This window comes from Hemitrygon akajei, chromosome 12 (assembly GCF_048418815.1).
Source record: "Hemitrygon akajei chromosome 12, sHemAka1.3, whole genome shotgun sequence".
NCBI lineage: Eukaryota > Metazoa > Chordata > Chondrichthyes > Myliobatiformes > Dasyatidae > Hemitrygon > Hemitrygon akajei.
The window spans coordinates 49,309,764-49,331,755 of NC_133135.1; the positions used below are offsets into that span (position 1 = coordinate 49,309,764).

The following is a 21,992-nucleotide window of genomic DNA, read 5'->3' on the forward strand; positions in this document are numbered from 1 at the left end:
TCATGTTTTTCCTTCATAAAGTGCTTTTTCAGTGTAAGGGCACTATATATCTGTGAGTTGCTGCTATTTTTGTTCAGTTACAAGAAGTATCTAGACTTTGACTGAAACTTAACATCTGGCGAAGGTGATGGGATCAACCACAAATGATATTGGATGATGGAGGAAGATGGAAGGGGCTGTGCACAAAATGAACAAATGGAAAATTAACAAGGTTAAATATTCCATCGATGTTGGTTTGAACGGAGTGTAAGAAATCATGAGGTCTTTTATTGCTTTTATAGATGCTTCTAGCTGGGCAAATTGCAACAAAGGTTCTAATCTCCAAAATTTTAACTCTTTCATGTCAGGCATTATATGTTAAATGCTAGCAGGTCAGCACACTATTATTAATATTTTCTGTTTCCTGGGAACCAAGGACCTGGGAATAGTTGATATGTTCAACTCAAAGCAATAATTGGATTCAGCTCCCAAAAGAACAGAAAATGTGAAGAAATGTTCTAGCTGTTTCTATCTCACGAAAAAATCCATCTCTCAAATGGGAGAAAGCCATTTGTGAAATCCAAGTGCATGAAGACCTTATGACCAGAAGATATAGGAGCTGAATTAGGCCACTAGGCCCATCAAGTTTGCTCTGCCATCCTATCATGGCTGATTTATTATCCCTCCTAACACTACTCTCTTGCCTCGTAATCTTTGATGCCCCGACTAACAAAGAACAAATTACCTCAGTTTTAAATATACTCAATGACTTGGCCTCCACAGCCATCCATGGCAAAGAATTCTACATATTCACCACCCTCTGACTAAAGAAATTCCTTCTCATCTCTGCTCTAAATTGATGCCCCTTAATGACGAGGCTGTGCCTTCTGGTCCTAGTCTCACCCGCTATAGGAAACATCCTCTCCACATCCACTCTATCTAGGCCTTTCGATATCCAACAGGTTTCACCCCCCATTCTTCTAAACTCCAGTGAGTACAGGCCTAAAGCCATTAAACACACCTCATATGTTAACCCTTTCAGAATCAGAATTAGAATCACTTTATTGCCAATATGTGGAACATAGCAGAATTGATTGTGGTTCAGTGCCAAGCATAAAACACAGGACAACACCATAACAGACAATACAATAGCAACCAACAATTTACAAGATAATAGTGCAAACAGCCATGAGCTATCAGCAACTAGCAGAATGGTCACAAATGCATCAATAATCATCTTAAGTAAATGTGAATGTATGAGCAGGCTCAATAATTATCAACAGAACAAGGATGTTAGGAAAGACCATTTAACAGATGTTGTGCAGGGACAGGGAGGGTATTACACCTGAGTTTTGTTGAGAAGCTGGATAGCTACAGGATAATGGGCTTTGGAGATGACGTGTAGTCCTGATGGTTACGGATGAGCAGCGTTTCTCTGATGGCAATTTGGTGAAGACTGCTAGGGTGGGTAGAGTCAGTAGTAATTTCTCAGCTCTTATCTTTGCTCTGGCAAGGAACAGGTCTTTTAATGTTAGTAGCTGACAGCCAGTGATCTTCTCCACTGAGTGGACCACCTGCCGCAACCCGAACTTGGAGAGGGAGGAGGTGGTGGGAAACCAAACGGTGATAGAGGTGGTAACAAAACTCACAAAGCTGGCTGAGTAAAAATTCATCAGGACATGCACAGAGATGTTAAGGTTCCTAAACTGGTGCAGAAACAATAATATCTGCTGGACTTTCCTCGAGATGAGTGTAACATGGTTGTCCCACTTCAATGTATTGGTAATGGTTGTCCCAGGAAGTGAAATGACTCAACCACAGACACAGAATGTCCATTAATTTCCAAGGGGGAAGTGGGGAGGCAGGGTGTAGTTGGCATAGGGCAATTCTCATTTCCACTGTCTTGTTAGCTGGGTTAGCTTGCTATGGAGCAATTCCAGAACAATTGTGTTAAAGACAGAGCTAAAATCCAAAAGCAAAGTACTCATATAGGAGTTGGGGGAGTCCAAATATTGAAGAATGTAATGAAGGCTAAAATTAATTGCATCCTCAACTGAGCGATTTACTCTATAAGCAAACTATAGTGAGTCAAGAAGATCAGTAATCGACCTAAAGTAGGCCAAGATATGACATTCAAAGGTTATTATAACTACTGAAGTCAGAGTGACAGGTCTGTAATCATTAAATCCAGTGACCTTGCCGTTCTTGGAAACTGGAATGATTTTAGCCATTTTAAAGCAATCTGAAATGATGCATAACTGCAGGGAGGTGTTAAGTATCTCAGTGAAGACAGGTGTTAGCTTATCTGCACAGTGCCTTAGAGTACCAGGTGAGATACCACCGGGGCCTGCAGTTTTCCTAATGTTCTCTTTTCCAAATAGATTGCAAATGTCTTCTTGCTTCACAGATAGAATGGAATACAGGGAGGGGTCAAGAGGGGGAGGTGGCTGAAGAAGGTGAATGGGGCTGGAGTGAAGGGGGGATGGTGACATTGGAGTGGTTGTGAACGGGAGATGGGTAGGGGCTCAGCATATCAGGATCAGAGGAAGTGAGAAGAGATAGTTGATTAATAAGTATCATAATAATAAGTATACGTAAACTTCAGATTCTGTTGAAGGGGCGACCCACCAGGGGGAGCCACAGTGACTGGATCTCTGGCACTGAGTCTAGTGCTGTGGCTCAGAAGAGCAGTGAGGTGAAGAGGACTGCAGTGTTGAGAGGAGCAGAGATGAGGTTCTGTGGGCGCGATAGAAACACAACGATGGTATGTTGCCTCCCTGGTGCCAGGATCAGGGCATCTTGGATCGTGTCCATGGCATTCTAAGGGGCAAGGGTGAGCAGCCAGAAGTCTCGGCACATATTGGCATCAATAACATAGGTAGACAATATGCGGAGATCCTGAAGAAAGATTTTATGGAGCTAGGTAGGAAGCTAAGAAAAAGGACCCCTAGGATAGTGATCTCTGGATTGCTGTCTGTGCCATGTGACAATGAGGGTAAGAATAGGATAATTTGGCAGGGGAATACATGGCTTATGAACAGGTGCAAGGGGCAGGGGTTCAAATTTAGAGATCATTGGGATCTCTTCTACAGAAGATATGACCTATATAAAGGGGATGGTTTACACCTGAACCTGAGGGGATCCAATATCCTTCCAGGCTAGAGTTGTTCAGGAGGGTTTAAACTAATTTGGCAGGAGGATGGGAATGGGAGTGATTGTACTTAAGATGAGGTAGTTGGGTTACAAACAGAGGCAATGTGTAGTGTGGCTCCTAGCAAGGAGAAGCTGATGACAGGGCAAAATTACAGTCAACAAGATGAATTGCAATGTAAAAGGCAGACAAAATTGCAATGTGTGAATACAGAACTAGAGGCAAAAGAGAGGAATTGTCCAGAATTGGTTGGAAAAGAACTCTGGCAGGGACAACAGCAGAGCAGCATTGGCAGGAATTTCTGGAATTGGGAAGTCACAAGATACATACAGTGGTGCTAGAAAGTTTGTGAACCCTGTAGAATTTTCTCTATTTCTGCATAAATTTGACCTAAAATGTGATCAGATCTTCACTTAAGTCCTAAAACTAGATAAAGAGAACCCAATTAAATAAATAACACAAAAACATTTTATTTGTTCATTTTTTATTGAGAAAAGTTATCCAATATTACATGCATTTGTTGGAAAAAGTATGTGAACCTTTGCTTTCAATTACTTCAACCAAACATTTCCAGTAACTGTTGTTCAGTTTTGCACATCACCTTAGAGAATTTTAGGCCATTCCTCCTTACAAAACTGCTTCAACTCTGGGATGTTTGTGGGCTTCCTTGTATGAAATGCTTGCTTCCGATTCTTCTACAACATTTCTATAGGATTAAGGTCAGGACTTTGACTTTGCCATTCCAAAACACAAGTTTTCTCCTTTTTATACCATTTTGTTGTTGATTTACTCTTGTCTTTTGGATCACTGTCTTGTTGCATTATCTGACTTCTATTAAGCTTTAGATGAAAGACTGCTAGCCTGACATTCTCCTGTAAAATGTCTTGATACAATGTTAAATTCATTGTTTCCTCCATGACTGCAGGCTATCCAGGCCCTGAGGCAGCAAAGCAGCCCCAAACCATGATGTTCCTTCCACCATGCTTCACAATTGGGATGAGGTTTTGGTGGTGGTGTTCAGTGCCCTTTTTCCTCCAAACACAGCAAAGTGCATTCTGCCAAAAAGTTCAACTTGCATCTCATCTGTCCACAGAACACTGTCTCAGAAGCATTGTAGAACATCCAGGTGGTCTTTTGCAAACTTGAGATGTGCGGTGATTTTTTTTTTGAGGGCTGTGGTTTCCTCCATGGTGTCCTTCCATGAACACCATTCTTGTTCAGTGTTTTGCTTATAGTGGACACATGAACAAAGTCTTTAGCAAGTTCTGGAGATTTCTGCAGGTCCTTTGGAGATTTCTGCAGGTCCTTTGGAGATTTCTGCAGGTCCCATGGGTTCTTTTTCACCACCTTCAGCATTGCACATTTTGCTCTTGGTGTGATCTTTGCAGGATGCCCACTCCTAGGGAGAGTAGCACTGAGATTCCTCCGTTTGTAGACAATTTCTCTTACTGTGGACTGATGAACACTCAGGTCTTTAGAAATGCTTTTGTAGCCTTTTCTAGCTTGATGCATCTCTACAATTCTTCTTCTAAAGTCCTTTGGAAGCTGCTTTGATTGAGGTAAGGTGCACATAAACAGATCTTTCTTGAGAACAGCAGGCTCTGTCAGTAACTTGACTGTGTCTTTTTTATAGGGTGGGGCACCTCTATAACCAATGCCTCCAATCTCATCTTACTGATTGGAACATCTGACTCCAAATAGCTTTTGTAGAACGCATTACCCTAGAGGTTCACATACTTTTTCCAACAAATACATGTAATATTGGATCAATATTTTTCAATAAATAAATGAACAAATATAGTGGTTTGTGTTATTTATTTAATTGGATTCTCTTTATCTTGTTCTCAGACTTATGTGAAAATTTGATCACATTTTATGTCATATTTAATGCAGAAATAGATTAAATTCTACAGGCTTCACAAACTTTCTAGCATCACTGAACATCACAAAGAGAAAGAAGCACTCTAAAGGCAAGATGACATAACCATGGCTAACAAGGGAAATCAAAGCCAACTTAAAAGCCAAAGAGAGGACATATAATAGAGTAAAAATTAATGGGAAGTTAGAGGTTTGGGAAGGTTTTAAATACCAACAGAAGGCAACTAAAAAGTTATTAATAAGGTAAGGATGGAATATGCAAGTAAGCTAGCCAAGAATATTAAGGAGGATACTAAATGTTTCTTCAGATATATAAAGTATGACAAGAGAGGGGAGAATGGATATTGGACTACTGAAAAATTATGTTGGAGAGGTAGTAATAGGGGACAAGGAAATGGTAGATGAACTGAGTCTTCACTGTGAAAGACACACTCAGTATGGTGGAATTTCCAGCTGTCAGGGGTCATGAAGTGTGTGGTTACCATTGCTAGAGAGAAAATTTTTGGGAAAATGAAAGATCTGAAGGTAGATAAGTCACCAGGACCAGATGATGTACACTCCAGGGGTCTGCAAAGTGGCAAGAGATTGTGGAAGCATTAGTAATGATCTTTCAAGAATCACTAGATTCTGGAATAGTTCCAGGAGACTGGAAAACTGCAAATGCCACTTCACTCTTCAAGAAGGGAGACAGGCAGAAGGAAGAAAATTATCAACCAGTTAGTCTGACCTAAGGGGAGGGAGGGGGAGTATTGGGAGCACTTCTGTTTGAAGCTGGTAAGTCTTTGCAGGGAACTCCGCACTACCCAGATATTGTTGCTGAAGTATCTTCCCAGCTGATCCTTGTAAGTGGCTTTTGTCACTTTTAGGACTTAATTAAACTGCTGTTTTGCAAAGTTGTATTTCTCTCAGTTTCCAAATTGTAGGCTTGTTCCTTTGCAGATCCTTGTTGAACCACAGCTTGTTGTTATTATACCTCATAATAATATTTTTAGGAAGCCACACTTCTTCACAGGATGTTATACAGTCATTCCTGGAATCATCCTCATGAACTACCTCTGAACCCTCTCCAATGTCAGCACACCTTTTCTAAGATTAGGGACCCAAAAGTGCTCAGAATACTCCAAGTGCAATTTGTCCAATGCCTGACAAAGCCACAGCATCACATCCTTGCTCTTATATTCTCATCCTCCTGAAATGAATGCTAAAATTGTATTTGCCTTCCTTAGCATCGACTCAACATCCAAGTGAAATTTTATGAAATCCTGCACAAGGACTTCAAAGACCCTTTAAACCTCTGATTTTTAAAATTTTATCCCCATTTAGAAAATAGTCTGTGCTTTTATTCCCTCTACCAAAGTGCAAGCCATACACATCCCTACACTATATTCCAGTGCTACATCTTTCCCATACTCCAAATATGTCCGAGTCCTTCTGGAGACTCACTGTTTCTTCAACACTACCTGCCCCTCTAACTATCTTTGTATTGTCTGTAAGCCTGGACACAAAGCTATCAATTCCATCATCCAAATCATTGCCATATAACATGACAAGATGAGGGGCCAATACCAACTCTTGCTGAACATCATTAGTCACTGGCAGCCAATCCAGAGTAGGCTCTCTTTATTCTCACTCTTTGCTTCCTGCCAATCAGCCAATGCTCTATCCATGCTACTATCTTTCCTGTAATACCATGGACTCATATTATGTTAAGCAGCCTCATATACATTATCTTGACAAAGGCCTTCTGAAAATCCAAGTAAACAACACACACTGACTGCCCTTTGTCTATCCTGCCTGTTATTTCTTCAAAGAACACCAACAGATTTTTCAGGCAAGATTTCCCCTAAAGGAAAACATGCTGACACTTATCATGCGCCTCCAAGTACCTGAAACCTCATCCTTAATAATAGACTCCAACATCTTCCCATGAACTAAAGTCAGGTTAGCTGGCCCATATTTTCCTTTCTCATACTTCCCTCCCTTCTTAAAGGGTAGAGAGATATTTGCAATTTTCCAGTCATCTGGAACCATTCCAGAAACTAGTAATTCTTGAAAGATTATTACTAATAACTTTACAATCTCTTCAGCCAACTCCTTCAGAACCCTGGGCTGGAGTCAATCTAGTCCAGGTGACTTAGCTACCTTCAGACCTTTCAGCTTCCTAAGTATCTTGTCCTTAGTAATAACAACTATATTCACTTTTGTGCACTGACACTTTCAAATTTCTGGCATACTACTAGTGTTTTGCACAGTGAAGACTGATGTAAAAAACACATTAATTTTGTCTGTCATTTCTTTATCTCCCATTACTACCTTCCCAGGGTCATTTTCAACTGGTCAAATATCCACTCTTGCTTCTCTTTTACTCCTTATATATCTAAAAAAAAACCCTTTGGTATCCTCTTTTGTATTATTGGCTAGATTACCTTCATATTTAATTTTTTCTCTCTTTATGGCTCTTTCCAGTTACCTTCTGTTGGTTTTAAAAAGTTTCCCTTTCCTCCAATGTCCCACTATATCATATGCCCTCTCTTTTGCTATTATGCTGTTTTTGACTTCCCCTGTTGCCACAGTTGAATCATAGATACATAGAAAATAGGTGCAGGAGTAGGCCATTCAGCCCTTCGAGCCTGCACCGCCATTCAGTATGATCATGGCTAATCATCCAACTCAGAACCCTGTACCTGCTTTCTCTCCATAACCCGATCCCTTTAGCCACATTTAACCTCCTCTTAAATATAGCCAATGAACCGGCCTCAACTGTTTCCTGTGGCAGAGAATTCCACAGATTCACCACTCTGTGTGAAGAAGTTTTTCCTCATCTCGGTCCTAAAAGGCTTCCCCTTTATCCTTAAACTGTGACCCCTCGTTCTAGACTTCCCCAACATTGGGAACAATCTTCCTGCATCTAGCCTGTCCAATCCCTTTAGAATTTTATACATTTCAATAAGATCCCCCCTCAATCTTCTAAATTCCAGTGAGTATAAGCCTAGACGATCCAGTCTTTCTTCATATGAAAGTCCTGCCATCCCAGGAATCAATCTGGTGAACCTTCTTTGTACTCCCTCAATGGCAAGAATGTCTTTCCTCAGATTAGGGGACCAAAACTGCACACAATATTCTAGGTGTGGTCTCACCAAGGCCTTGTACAACTGCAGTAGAACCTCCCTGCTCCTGTACTCAAATCCTTTTGCTATGAATGCCAATATACCATTTGCCTTTTTCAAATATACCATTCAATATACCATTTGCTGTATCTGCATGCCCACCTTCAATGACTGGTGTACAATGACACCCAGGTCTCGTTGCATCTCCCCTTTTCCTAATCGGCCACCGTTCAGATAACAATCTGTTTTCCTGTTCTTGCAACCAAAGTGGATAACCTCATATTTATCCACATTAAATTGCATCTGCCATGAATTTGCCCACTCACCTAACCTATCCAAGTCACCCTGCATCCTCTTAGCATCCTCCTCACAGCTAACACCGCCGCCCAGCTTTCTGTCATCCGCAAACTTGGAGATGCTGCATTTAATTCCCGCATCTAAATCATTAATATATATTGTAAACAACTGGGGTCCCAGCACTGAGCCTTGCGGTACCCCACTAGTCACTGCCTGCCATTCTGAAAAGGTCCCGTTTACTCCCACTCTTTGCTTCCTGTCTGCCAACCAATACTCTATCCACATCAATACCATACCCCCAATACCGTGGGCTTTAAGTTTGCACACTAATCTCCTGTGTGGGACCTTGTCAAAAGCCTTTTGAAAATCTAAATATACCACATCCACTGGCTCTCCCCTATCCACTCTACTAGTTACATCTTCAAAAAATTCTATAAGATTCGTCAGACATGATTTTCCTTTCACAAATCCATGCTGACTTTGTCCGATGATTTCACCTCTTTCCAAATGTGCTATTATCACATCTTTGATAACTGACTCTAGCATTTTCCCCACCACCGATGTCAGACTAACCGGTCTATAATTCCCCGGTTTCTCTCTCCCTTCTTTTTTAAAAAGTGGGGTTACATTAGCCACCCTCCAAACCTCAGGAACTAATCCGGAATCTAAGGAGCTTTGAAAAATTATCACTAATGCATCCACTATTTCTTGGGCTACTTCCTTAAGCACTCTGGGATGCAGACCATCTGGCCCTGGGGATTTATCTGCCTTTAATCCCTTCAATTTACCTAACACCACTTCCCTACTAACATGTATTTCCCTCAGTTCCTCTATCTCACTAGACCCTCGGTCCCTTACTATTTCCGGAAGATTATTTATGTCCTCCTTAGTGAAGACAGAAACAAAGTAGTTATTCAATTGGTCTGCCATGTCTTTGTTCCCTATGATCAATTCACCTGTTTCTGACTGTAAAAGACCTAAATTTGTCTTGACCAATCTTTTTCTTTTCACGTATCTATAAAAGCTTTTACAGTCAGTTTTTATGTTCCTTGCCAGCTTTCTCTCATAACCTTTTTTCCCTTTCCTAATTAAGCCCTTTGTCCTCCTCTGCTGGTCTCTGAATTTCTCCCAGTCCTCAGGTGTGCTGCTTCTTTTTGCTAATTTATATGTTTCTTCTTTGGACTTGATACTATCCCTAATTTCCCTTGTCTGCCACGGGTGCACTACCTTCCCTGGTTTATTCTTTTGCCAAACTGGGATGAACAATTGTTGTAGTTCATCCATGCGATCTTTAAATGCTTGCCATTGCATCTCCACCGTCAATCCTTTAAGTATCATTTGCCAGTCTATCTTAGCTAATTCACGTCTCATACCTTCAAAGTTACCCTTCTTTAAGTTCAGAACCTTTGTTTCTGAATTAACTATGTCACTCTCCATCTTAATGAAGAATTCCACCATATTATGGTCACTCTTACCCAAGGGGCCTCGCACGACAAGATTGCTAACTAACCCTTCCTCATTGCTCAATACCCAATCTAGAATGGCCTGCTCTCTAGTTGGTTCCTTGATATGTTGGTTCAGAAAACCATCCCGCATACATTCCAAGAAATCCTCTTCCTCAGCACCTTTACCAATTTGGTTCACCCAATCTATATGTAGATTGAAGTCACCCATTATAACTACTGTTCCTTTATTGCACGCATTTCCAATTTCCTGTTTAATGCCATCCCCAACCTCACTACTACTGTTAGGTGGCCTGTACACAACTCCCACCAGCGTTTTCTGCCCCTTAGTGTTATGCAGCTCTACCCATATCGATTCCATATCCTCCAGGCTAATGTCCTTCCTTTCTATTGTGTTAATCTCCTCTCTAACCAGCAATGCCACCCCACCTCCTTTTCTTTTCTGTCTATCCCTCCTGAATATTGAATATCCCTGGATGTTGAGCTCCCATCCTTGGTCACCCTGGAGCAATGTCTCTGTGATCCCAACTATATCATATTCATTAATAACTATCTGCACATTCAATTCATCCACCTTGTTACGAATGCTCCTCACATTGACACACAAAGCCTTCAGGCTTGTTTTTACAACACTCCTAGCCCTTATACAATTATGTTGAAAAGTGGCTCTTTTTGTTTTTTGCCCTGGATTTGCCTGCCTGCCACTTTTACTTTTCACCTTACTACTTTTTGCTTCTACCCTCATTTTACACCCCTCTGACTCTCTGCACTTGTTCCCATCCCCCTGCCACATTAGTTTAAAGCCTCCTGAACAGCAGTAGCAAACACTCCCCCTAGGACATTGGTTCCAGTCCAGCCCAGGTGCAGACCATCCTGTTTATACCGGTCCCACCTCCCCCAGAACTGGTTCCAATGCCCCAGAAATTTGAATCCTTCCCCCTTGCACCATTTTTCAAGCCATGTATTCATCTGAAATATCCTCCTATTTCTACTCTGACTAGCACGTAGCACTGGTAGTAATTCAATGTCTGTAGTGAGATGCTGAAGATGTTCTATAGGTCAGTTGTGGAGAGCGCCCTCTTCTTTGTGGTGGCGTGTTGGGGAGGCAGCATTAAGAAGAGGGATGTCTCACGTCTTAATAAGCTGGTAAGGAAGGCGGGCTCTGTCGTGGGCAAAGTACTGGAGAGTATAACATCGGTAGCTGAGCGAAGGGCGCTGAGTAGGCTATGGTCAATTATGGAAAACCCTGAACATCCTCTACATAGCACCATCCAGAGACAGAGAAGCAGTTTCAGCGACAGGTTGCTATCGATGCAATGCTCCTCAGACAGGATGAAGAGGTCAATACTCCCCAATGCCATTAGGCTTTACAATTCAACCGCCAGGAGTAAGATATGTTAAAGTGCCGGGGTTGATTGTATTTAATGTATTTAAGTAAACTACTTAAGAACTTTTTAAAAGCTATTATTAATGCTTTTTGAGAGAGTGATTTAGATGCATATCATATTTTTACTGAGTTAAGTATTGTATGTAATTAGTTTTGCTACAACAAGTGTATGGGACATTGGAAAAAATGTTGAATTTCCCCATGGGGATGAATAAAGTATCTATCTATCTATCTATCTATCTATCTATCCAGAGATTATTACCTTTGTGGTCCTACTTTTTAGTTTATCTCCTAACTCCCTAAATTCACCTTGTAGGACCTCATCCCATTTTTTACCTATATCGTTGGTACCTATGTGCACCACGACCACTGGCTGTTCACCCTCCCACTCCAGAATGTCCTGCAGCCACTCAGAGACATCCTTGACCCTTGCACCAGGGAGGCAACATACCATCCTGGAGTCTCGGTTGCAGCCGCAGAAACACCTGTCCATTCCCCTTACAATCGAATCCCCTATCACTATAGCTCTCCCACTCCTTTTACTTCCCTCCTGTGCCGCAGAGCCACCCATGGTGCAATGAACTCGGCTGCTGCTGCCTTCCCCTGATGAGACATCTCCCCCAACAGTATCCAAAACAGTATTTCTGTTTAGGAGGGAGATGACCCCAGGAGACTCCTGCACTACCTGTCTACTGCTACGCAGTCTAGTAGCCACCCCTTCCCTATCTGCCTGTGTAGCCTTTACCTGCGGTGTGGCCAACTCACTGAACGTGCTATTCACGACTTTCTCAGCATTGCGGATGCTCCAGTATGAATCCAATTGCAGCTCCAGACGCTCAATGCGGTCTGCCAGAAGCTGCAGTTGGACACACTTCCTGCACACATAGTCGTCAGGGACACTGGAAGTATCCTTGATTTCCCACATGCTGCAGGATGAACAAACCACGGGGCCAATCTCAGCTGCCATGATCTACCCAATACTTGCCTCAACTTTTGAAACTTTCTCCTTTGAAAGGAACTTACCCGGCCTTACCTCACTTGGAGTGAAGCTCATCCTCAGCCTCTTCTCGTTGAAGCCTCTCGAGTCAAAGCCTCAAATCTCCACTCCTTCACTGGCCCACTCACTCACTGGCCGCTTTCATCTTCCCTTTGAATACTTCTCACCTCTGGAATAAAATTTATCCTGCAACTTTCGAATTGCTCCCAGATTCTCCTGCCATTGTTGTTCTGCTGATATTCCCGCTACTGTCCTGTTCCAATCAACTTTGAAGAGCTCGTCTCTCATGCCTCGGTAATTCCCTTTACTCCACTATAATACTGATACATCTGACTTTATCTTCTCCCTCCCAAACTGCTGGGTTAATTCTAACATATTATGATTGTTGCTTCCTAAGGGTTCCTTTACTTTAAGCTCCCTAATCAAATCTGGTTCAGTACACAACACCCAATCCAGAATTGTTTGTCCCTTAGTTGTCTCAACTAAATGGCTCTAAAAGCCATGTCCTAGGCTTTCTACAAATTCCTTCTCTTGGGACCCAGCACCAACCTGACCTTCACAATCCGTCTGCATAAAATCTGCCACGCTTATTGTAACATTGCCCTTATTACACGCCTTTTCTATTTCCCGTTGAAATTTACATCCCACATCCTAGTTAACTGCTTAGGGACCTGTATATAACTCCCATCAGGGTCTTTTTACCCTTGCAGTGTCTTAACTCTACCCACAAGGGCTCTACATCTCTACATCTTCTGATCCTATATCACCTCTTTCTAAGGACTTGATTTTGTTTTCTACCCAAGAGCCACACCACCCCAACTGCCTACTTGCTTGTTCTTTCAATACAAGGTGTATCCTTGCATTTAAGCTCCCAACTATGATCTTCTTTGAGCCACAACTCAGTGATGCTCAGTATGTCATACCTGACAATCCTTAACTGTGTTACAAGGCCATCTACCTTCATCTGCATACTGTGTGCATTCAAATATAACACCTTCAGCGTTGTATTCATTACCTTTTTGATTTCCCTCCCATGTTATACTTCAATCACAGTCTCACTACAGACTGCATTGACTTATATACCAATTGCAGCATCTTCAGCCCTATGTCTCCAGGTCCTATCCCCTTGCCAAGTTACTTAAAACTATCTCCAACAGTTCAAGCAAACCGCAAGAATATTGGCCCTCCTTGGGTTCAGAACCTGTCCTTTTTGTACAAGTCATACCATCTCCAGAAGAGATCCCAATGATCCAGAAATCTGAAACCCTGCCCGCTGCACCAGTTCCTCAGCCTATTCCTGCCCTGACTAACACATGCTACTGGGAGTAATCCAGAAATTACTATCTTGGAAGTCCTGTTCTTCAGCCTTTTTGCTAAATCTCTATTTTCACTTTGCAGGACCTCTTCCCCTACCTACCTAAGTCACTGGTGCCAATCTGCATCATGACGTATGGGCTGCTCGCCCTTCCTCTTGAGAATCTTCTGAAGCTACTCTGCAGCATCTTGGACCCTAGCTGCTAGAAGGCAATATACCATACTGGCTTCTCTTTCGTGGCCAAAGAACCTGCTGGCCATCCCCCTCACTATCAATTCTCTTATCACTGTCGCTCTGCCTTCCCTGCCAAGACTCAGAGCCAGCCCCAATGCTACTGGTCTGGCTGCTGCAGCTATACCCATGCTGGTTAACCCCCAGCAGTATCCAAAGGGGTATACCTGCTGCTGAGGGGAATGACCACAGGGGCACCTTGCTTACTCCCCTTACTTCTCCTGGCAGTCACCCATCTACCATCTGAAACCTGCACTCTGGGTGTGACCACCTCAGAAAACATCTCATCTATGAAGTTTTCAGCCTCCTAGATGGTCCTGAGTACATCCAGTTCCAGCTTCTCGATGTGAAGTTATGTGCAGATGTAGTTACCAGGTAGACCACTAGGTACCTTGAAATTGCACATCTCTCAGGAGCAGCATTCTACTGCTTGGACTACCTTACTGCCTTCACTTGTTATAACTTCTCAAACTTAAGTTCTAGCCTGAACCTGCTCTCACTGAAGCCTGTCGAGCCAAAGCCTGACCACTCAAACTCATGTCTTTGCACTGTGTCTCAATAAACAATAAGCACATTCAGGAGATTTTGGCTATTACTGTGAGATTTTTTAAAAATGTTTAATGTTTCAGGTTGAGCAACAAAAAGACCATCAGGTCAGCTTATGTTAACAGAATGGGCAGCATTTCACTGCTGTAAGTGAATAGATACCAATTTTACTTTGGGGGTAAATGATATTCAAGGTCATTGGTGAGATTCAGTAAGAGCTAAGCAAAAATAATTTCAACACAAAAGCTCTGCTCAAATGAAAGGGTATCAAACATTTATGATGCTCAAGTTAAAACAACATGAATATTCCTGGAGAAACTGTTTTACTCTGTGACTAGATCAGGATATTTGGTACTAGCAGTTTTGTTCTTGATAAACCTATTCAGAATAGAGTTAAATATTTGGTAAACATAGTGCGGTGGAGAAGGAATTTTAAATCCTAAGTTGCTCCACTAAAGAGTTAATAAGAACGGAGGTTAACTGCTGATTTCATGCACATTGATGGAAACATTCTGCAATAGCAATCCAAGTTTGTTTGCCCTGTTATAGTCTACATTTCTCACGGGCAGAGGTGTGGTTTCATTTTGAATTGGTTGACACTTGAAGCAGCAGCTACAGCTTCTGATTGCTAGAAACTGATCTCTGTCACATTGTTGCAGGAGGTGCGAGGTGAAATTGGAGTCTGCCAGTGCTGTTGGTGGAAGAAGGGTTGCTGGATTCTCTGATGTCTGGAAATTATGCTGAAAGCAGGTGATAACAAAAAGGCATGCCATATTTGGCTTTTTAGGACGATCAGGGGACCAGCTATCGTGACTACGGTCTGAAAAAACTATTCTTAGCCGAACATTCTTCTGTTGTTTTGTTAACGATTTTTCCTTCTGCTGCCTTTTGCTGTCAGCATGAGCATTTAGTTTTGAGTTGCATTGTCCTCTGATGGAGCACATTCAGATGTAGTCTAGCAAGTGGAGGCATAATTGGCAGCGCATACATGCTGGTTAACAAATATGCCAGTTAAGACAACCCTCAGTCAACTCCACTTAATCTTCAGTGGAACACGTTGCAAGCATCTCGCTCAGAAGTGTAACTAAATTAGCCACATCAACACCGTAACTGCACAGAGTTTGGCTAGCTCCACTGTAAAGTAGCTGAACACACACGACTGACTGGACAGGATAAATAGCCCAGATTTCTTCCTGCTCTTTGTCATATGTATTTCTCTGACATGAAAGGCATGACTTTAATGTCTGTAGGCAGGGCTAATTAAGTAATGGAGGAAGTTTGGAAGTCTATCATCAGGAAATGGCAACATTCCATGACTATCTTCTTGCTGATGTATAAGTGGCACAGACACAGCTCCTGTGTCTTGTCCAGGAAACTATCATTTTCTAAAAAGCTGGGCTTGTGTCAGTGCCAAGCCTACACTCCAGGTGCAGCTGTCTCTTCTAACTAGGTATCTATTTCGTTAACATGCCCTGAGGACGTATTTAAAGAATGCCTATTCTTTTCAAAGACTACTGTTGCCAAACTCAGGTAAACTATCAGGTTAGATTGGGTGCAAGATAAAAGATGAAATAATATGGAACTGAAACAAACAATACAGTTGTGCCTCCTTATCCACGAGGGATTGGTTCCAGGACCTCTTGTGGATACCAAAATTCACGGATGCTCAAGTCCCTTATTCAACCTGTCTCAATGAGGTGAACCTTAGGACCCAGCAGAACCCCAGATCTTATTTAACCTGGCTCAGTGCGGTGGACATTAGGACACGGTATCAGGGCTCTGAATCCGCAGTGTTTCTGCTCACAAAAATAATCACGATCACGATTGAAAATAAAGTGGAAATAATAAAGCGATTGGAAAGAGGTGAAATGCCATCGGACTTTGGAAAAGCGTTAGGCTACGTCGGTCAACGATTGGAACAATTTTAAAGGATAAAGTGAGAAAGGCCCTGCCCCGATGAAAGCTACAATTATTATTAAGCAACGTAGTGGTTTAATTATTGGGTTTTGGGTTTTTGATCCTCTACATCAACCCAACACGGTGGAGAGCGTGCTCGATAGTGATCTGTTACTGGATCGAACGTGGGAACTTCCGTTCCCGAGCCTGGCGCTGAAACATATGTTCTTAAGTGTTTTATATGCATAGAACGGTAAAATATATACTATATACTAAGACAAACGTTTGACTAACTGACACTAAATAATACCGGATGTACCTGTTCCGGCTTACTTAGTAAGAGAATTTATGATTATTTTCGATCCCGATCCACGATAACCCACGCACATCCTCCCGTATACTTTAAATCATCTCTAGATTACTTATAATACCTAATACAATGTAAATGCTATGTAACATAGTTGTTATACTGCATTGTTTAGGGAATAATGACCAGAAAAAAAGTCTGTACATGCTCGAACAACAAGTGCTGGAAGAGCACTTCCGGGTTTTCGTGATTCACGTTTGGTTGAATTCGCGGATGAGGAGGGCCGACTGTACTGAAGTATTACTAGTAGACAGAATTAATGCAAACCTGTACGCATTTTACAGATATTTTTAAAGACAAAAGTAAAGCCAGGCAAACAGTGAGGGCTACTATGGACATCAGAGGCAAATTGTGCATGGAGTCAGAAGGTATAGGTGAGGGCCTAAGTGAATACTTTTCATTCAAATTGAGAAAGAAAATGGACATTGTCATTGAAATTTTTTTTGTTGAAGTCTCTATAGATAAAAATGTAAGTACTCAAAGTGTTGGTGGGTTTAAAGATGGATAAATTCCCAGGAGTTGATGGGATTTATCCCATGCTGCTATGGGAGACAAGGTCAAAGACTGATGCAGCTCTGGTGAGATTTTTAAAATCTTCTTTGGCCATAAGTGAGGTACCTGATGATTGGAAAGTGGCACAGGATTCCTCTTTTCAGGAAAGGCAGCAGGGAAAACCTTGTAATTGCAGACCTGGATACTAAAACACCTAATTTTCCACAGGGATCAGTGCTGGGATTCTTGTTGTTTATATTAAGTGAATACTGTGAATGATATGAACAAGGCAGAACAGTACAGCTCAGGAGCAGGCCACAGTAAACAATGCATGTCAATATAACTTTTTTTAAAAAGTACAGGCATATAGTTAGTGACTGAGATATCTGAACTAAAACAAGATATAAAATTTCATCTGTATGTCCACCACAAATGCATAACCTAACTCCAGGACTGGAAATAGTCTCAGTACCAGTGGCAGTGGTACATTATGTCTGTTCAGACCCATCCCATCAGCAATGCTGACATTTTAGACCGGGGGTAGGCAACTTACAGCCTTGACTGGCCACGTGCAAATATTGGGATACTATGCTTATCCGGCCCGTGAGTGATTTTTCCTTATTCTGAGTGTTTCACATGACCACACAGATGGACGTGCATGGCGTCTTGATCCACTGGCCCCAGGTTCCGTTTTGTTCCAAACCAAACACTGGTATATACTAATGACGGGAAGGCAGACTACCTTATTAATATGTATAAGATACTCTCCGTGCACGCGCAGGTTTTCAGATGGGATCATTCAAATTTGTAAACAGAAACAGTGTCACTGAGTTTTAACAAGAAATCCACACTAAATATCCAGATATTTACACTGTGCTACGATACTTGTTGAATAACTCACATTTCAAAATAAAATCAAAGAAAAAAATTCCAATGGCAATGAATGCAAAACACAGGAGGGTAGACACTGAGTGCCGAAATTTCCAAGACACTTGGACACTAGATTACTTCTTCATCGAGCAAGGTGGGAAACTAGTTTGTCTCATTTGCCTAGAAAATGTTGCTGTGAAGAAGGTGGCAAATATCAGGTGACATTACAAGACCCACCATAGTGGAAATTTTAAGAAGTTTACTGGGCAAGCAAGGAAAGATGAAGTTGAGTGAAGGAAGGCTAGTTTTGGAAAACAAATGTCATTTTTTGCCAAGAAAAGCAGTGAAAATGAAGGAAAAATTGAGAAAAGAGTTTTCATCTCATTTTGCAGGCAACACGAGTGAATCTGCAGATGTTGGAAATAAATAAAAAACACAAAATGCTGGCAGAACTCAGCAGGCCAGACAGCATCTATTGGAGAAGGGTTTCGGCCCAAAACGTCGTTATTACCTCCTCCCATAGATGCTGTCTGGCCTGCTGAGTTCTGCCAGCATTTTGTGTTTTTTTATTTTTTTTCATCTCATTTCGCTGAATTTTGCTTGCATGCAAATGAATTCAAGCTGTTTGCTCGCAAACATGAGGAAACCTGCAAATGCTGGAAATTCAAGCAACACACACAAAATATTTCGTTGACTGTGCTTCTTCCTGTAGATGCTGCCTGGCCTGCTGCGTTCCACCAGCATTTTGTGTGTGTTACTCAAGCTGTTTGCTACTCCATTTGATGTGGAAGTGGACACTGCATCAGAAATATACAAATGGAATTGATTGAGATGGAGTGTGATGACATATTGAGATCGAAATTTCATTCTGAAGATGTGTCAGTGCTTGACTTCTATAGAAAATATATTCATCCAAGTGGGAAGTATCCTAACTTAGTGGATCATGCAAAAAAGATGGCATCAGTGTTTGGCAGCACTCATCTGTATGAGCAATTATTTTCAAAAATGAAGCACACCAAGAACCATTTGAGAACAAGATTAACTGATGCCCATCTGGATAATGTCTTGCTCTTGGCATCAACAAGTCTGACACCCAATATTGAGAAGCTTTCAAGCAACAAATAGCATCAAGTTTCATATTGATTTATCGACTGTTTGCATTAAAATTTTCTTTTTTATTATACTTAATTTACCACCATTCAATGCATCATGTTCATATGTTTTATGTTTAAAGATTCTTTGTGTCCTTTTAATAGATTCAAAAGATGCCTTGATTGAAATAAATTGCAAGTAAACTGAGTTCTTTGATTACTAATTGGCATCCTTGGTTAAGCACAAATGATTTTCTAGCATGCGTTATTCATTAATTTGAGGCAAAACATAACTAGATGTATTTAAATGGATAATTCTCATATTTCAAGTTTTTTATGGCATTTATCTGGCCCACCGTCCGCTCATTAATATGCGATTTGGTCCACAGAGGCAAAAAGGTTGCCGACCATTGTTTTAGACCCTTTAGGGCAGGGGTTCCCAACCTGTTTTATGCCATTGAGCCTTACCATTAACGAGGGGTCCGTGGACCCTAGGTTGGAAACTGCTGCTTTAGGGTCATATCTGTTAGAAGAAGATGGTTTCACTTACTTTGTGACACTCTCACCAGCTCAGCAACACTGAACACGCCTGATGTAACAAAGCTGTCCTGGAAGCCCAAATGCCCTGCAAAATAAGAGCATAAAGCAGAGTAAGCTGCTATAGATCACGTACTTAAAAGGTGCTTCACAACAAAGTGTGGCCACCTTTAATTTAAAGAACAAAATGTGGACTGTTATTAAAAGTGACCCCGCTTTCAATAAACCAAATAAAATGCATAACCCAGTCAAATGCATGATTTAATGAAGGGAGATACTGTTTCAAAAGAAAATGGTCCAGAAACAGAACAATGATTCTTAAAGTGGGTTGATTAATGCAATCTGGTGAGATCAAAGACAAAAAGATAATCACTGCTAAATGTTCTCCAAAATTACAGCTCCATGTTGAGATCTTTTTTAAATAAGAAAGCTCTCCGTAACACTTTCCCCATTGTTTTCCTGAAAGAAATTTTAAAGTTAATAATATTTATTAACTGATGCTATTAACATGATGTATACATAACCTCTGATTCATTCATGTTTTTCAAGATAAGTTGGTTACTTGTAGTTTCCTAAATTTCCCTGGCTGCAAAACTGTTTTATTTCTGCAGGAGAGTGATGCAATTCATTACTGCCAGTGGAGTAAAAAGACCAAACACCACACATAATGGTCACCCAAACAAATTTCACTCATTTTACGCCTTCACCATAAATTAATGTCCAGTCCCTGAGAAAGGAATGTAGGATTGAAGATTATGAAATTCCTTATAGTACAATCATCAATGTCAATTTGTTCTGTTCCATTTTTTCTTACATTCAGAATGTTTAAGAAATACAATACTGCATGTTGAAACTTACTATCATAGTTCAACATCTCTTGGCAATGCACTTAAAAAAAATATAAACAAGACTTCATATTTGGTTCAGTGTTTGCATTCATGACTTAGGGTCTGGAGGATGGGGGTTCACAGTCAATGCAAGGAAGTATTGTTTATTAGAGCTGTCAAAGAATTACTGGGGCTATTTTAAGAACATAAGAAATAGGAGCAGGAGTGGGCCATCTGGCCTGTTGAGTCTGCTCCGTCATTCAATAATATCATGGCTGATCTGGCCATGGACTCACTTCCACCTGCCTGCCTTTTCCCCATAACCCTTAGTTCCCCTAGTATGCAAAAACTCCTTTTGAACTCATCCACATTTTATAATGACAAGGGAAATTCTTGGAGCACTGTTCACTGCGATACAACAGCAATATTACAGGTCTTTTCAGCTGTCTGAAATGCAATGATGTGGCCAAACAAGGTTAACGAAACAAAAATTCAGAAGTCAAACTACGTAGGTACTAAATTCTCAAGAGAGACCCACCATGATTCCAGTTGCACAGACCATTACTGAAAAATTATGAAGTCAAATATCTGCAGATTGAGGTAACAATAGGCAGAACAGTATGCCCAATCAAACATTTTCTTTTACAGACAGACACAAGAGGCAGCTGAAATGCAGAGCAAAACATGAATTGCTGGAGGAACTCAGTAGGTCAGGTAGCATCTGTGGAGGAAAATCGACAGTCAGTGTTTCAGATAGAGACCCTTCATCTTTTTAGTTTTGTTTTAGGTCCCACTTAGTGGATGCTGATGGAGTACTTCGGACTCTTGACAATAAAGTTGTAGATTCTATCTGTACTCCAATAAGTGGATAGTTTTGATTGGAGTGACTGTTCTCTTCCTGGCAATCAATCTGGATACCAATTCACTGGTGCACTGTCCTGAATGCTTTGAGAGTCTTTGAAATTCTCTTCTTCAAAGTATGATGAAAGAACAGTCTGAATATTTCTAAAGCAAAGGTAAACAGATACTTGAGAAGCAAGGGATGAAAAATCAACATGGATAAAACAGAATGCAGAATTGAGGTTTCAATCAGATCACTCATGATTCGACTGAATTTAACATTTGTCATCAGAAAAATGTTAGAGGCTATTATAGATGTTTCAGCAGGGTGTGAAGAAAAAGTAATCAGGTAAAATCAATGTGATTTTTGAAAAAGAAACTATGTTTGACTAATCTATTGGATTTATTTGAAGAAGTAATGTGCTGTGGATAAAGGATGTGGATGTATTATACAGTACTTAGATTTTCAGAAGACAATTGATCGGGTGCATTATGAAAGGTGACTGTGGAAAATAAAAGCTTGTGGTGTAAGATGTAATGTGTTGGTGTGAACTGAACAGACATAAATGGAACTTTTTTGGCTGATGAGATGTAATGTAGTCTCTCACAGGGATCAATGCTGGGACTCATCATTTTACAATTTATATATATTTATCTGCCTTTTTATTATAAAAAGGGAACTGCAGAGTTCTGAGATGCAGAAGGGTCTCAGTGTCTTGGT

At 41.1% G+C, this 21,992-nt stretch overlaps 1 protein-coding gene across 10 annotated transcripts in view; it reads right to left on the bottom strand.

The window, feature by feature from the left end:
- The window catches only part of nfia (nuclear factor I/A), a 775,862-nt gene that overhangs the window by 199,854 nt on the left and 554,016 nt on the right, over positions 1-21,992 (bottom strand). For all 10 annotated transcript variants that reach the window (XM_073063061.1, XM_073063065.1, XM_073063060.1 and 7 more), the window contains one exon: positions 19,618-19,692. In XM_073063061.1, the coding sequence (XP_072919162.1) occupies positions 19,618-19,692 (75 nt within the window). The remainder of the gene's footprint in view (positions 1-19,617; positions 19,693-21,992) is intronic.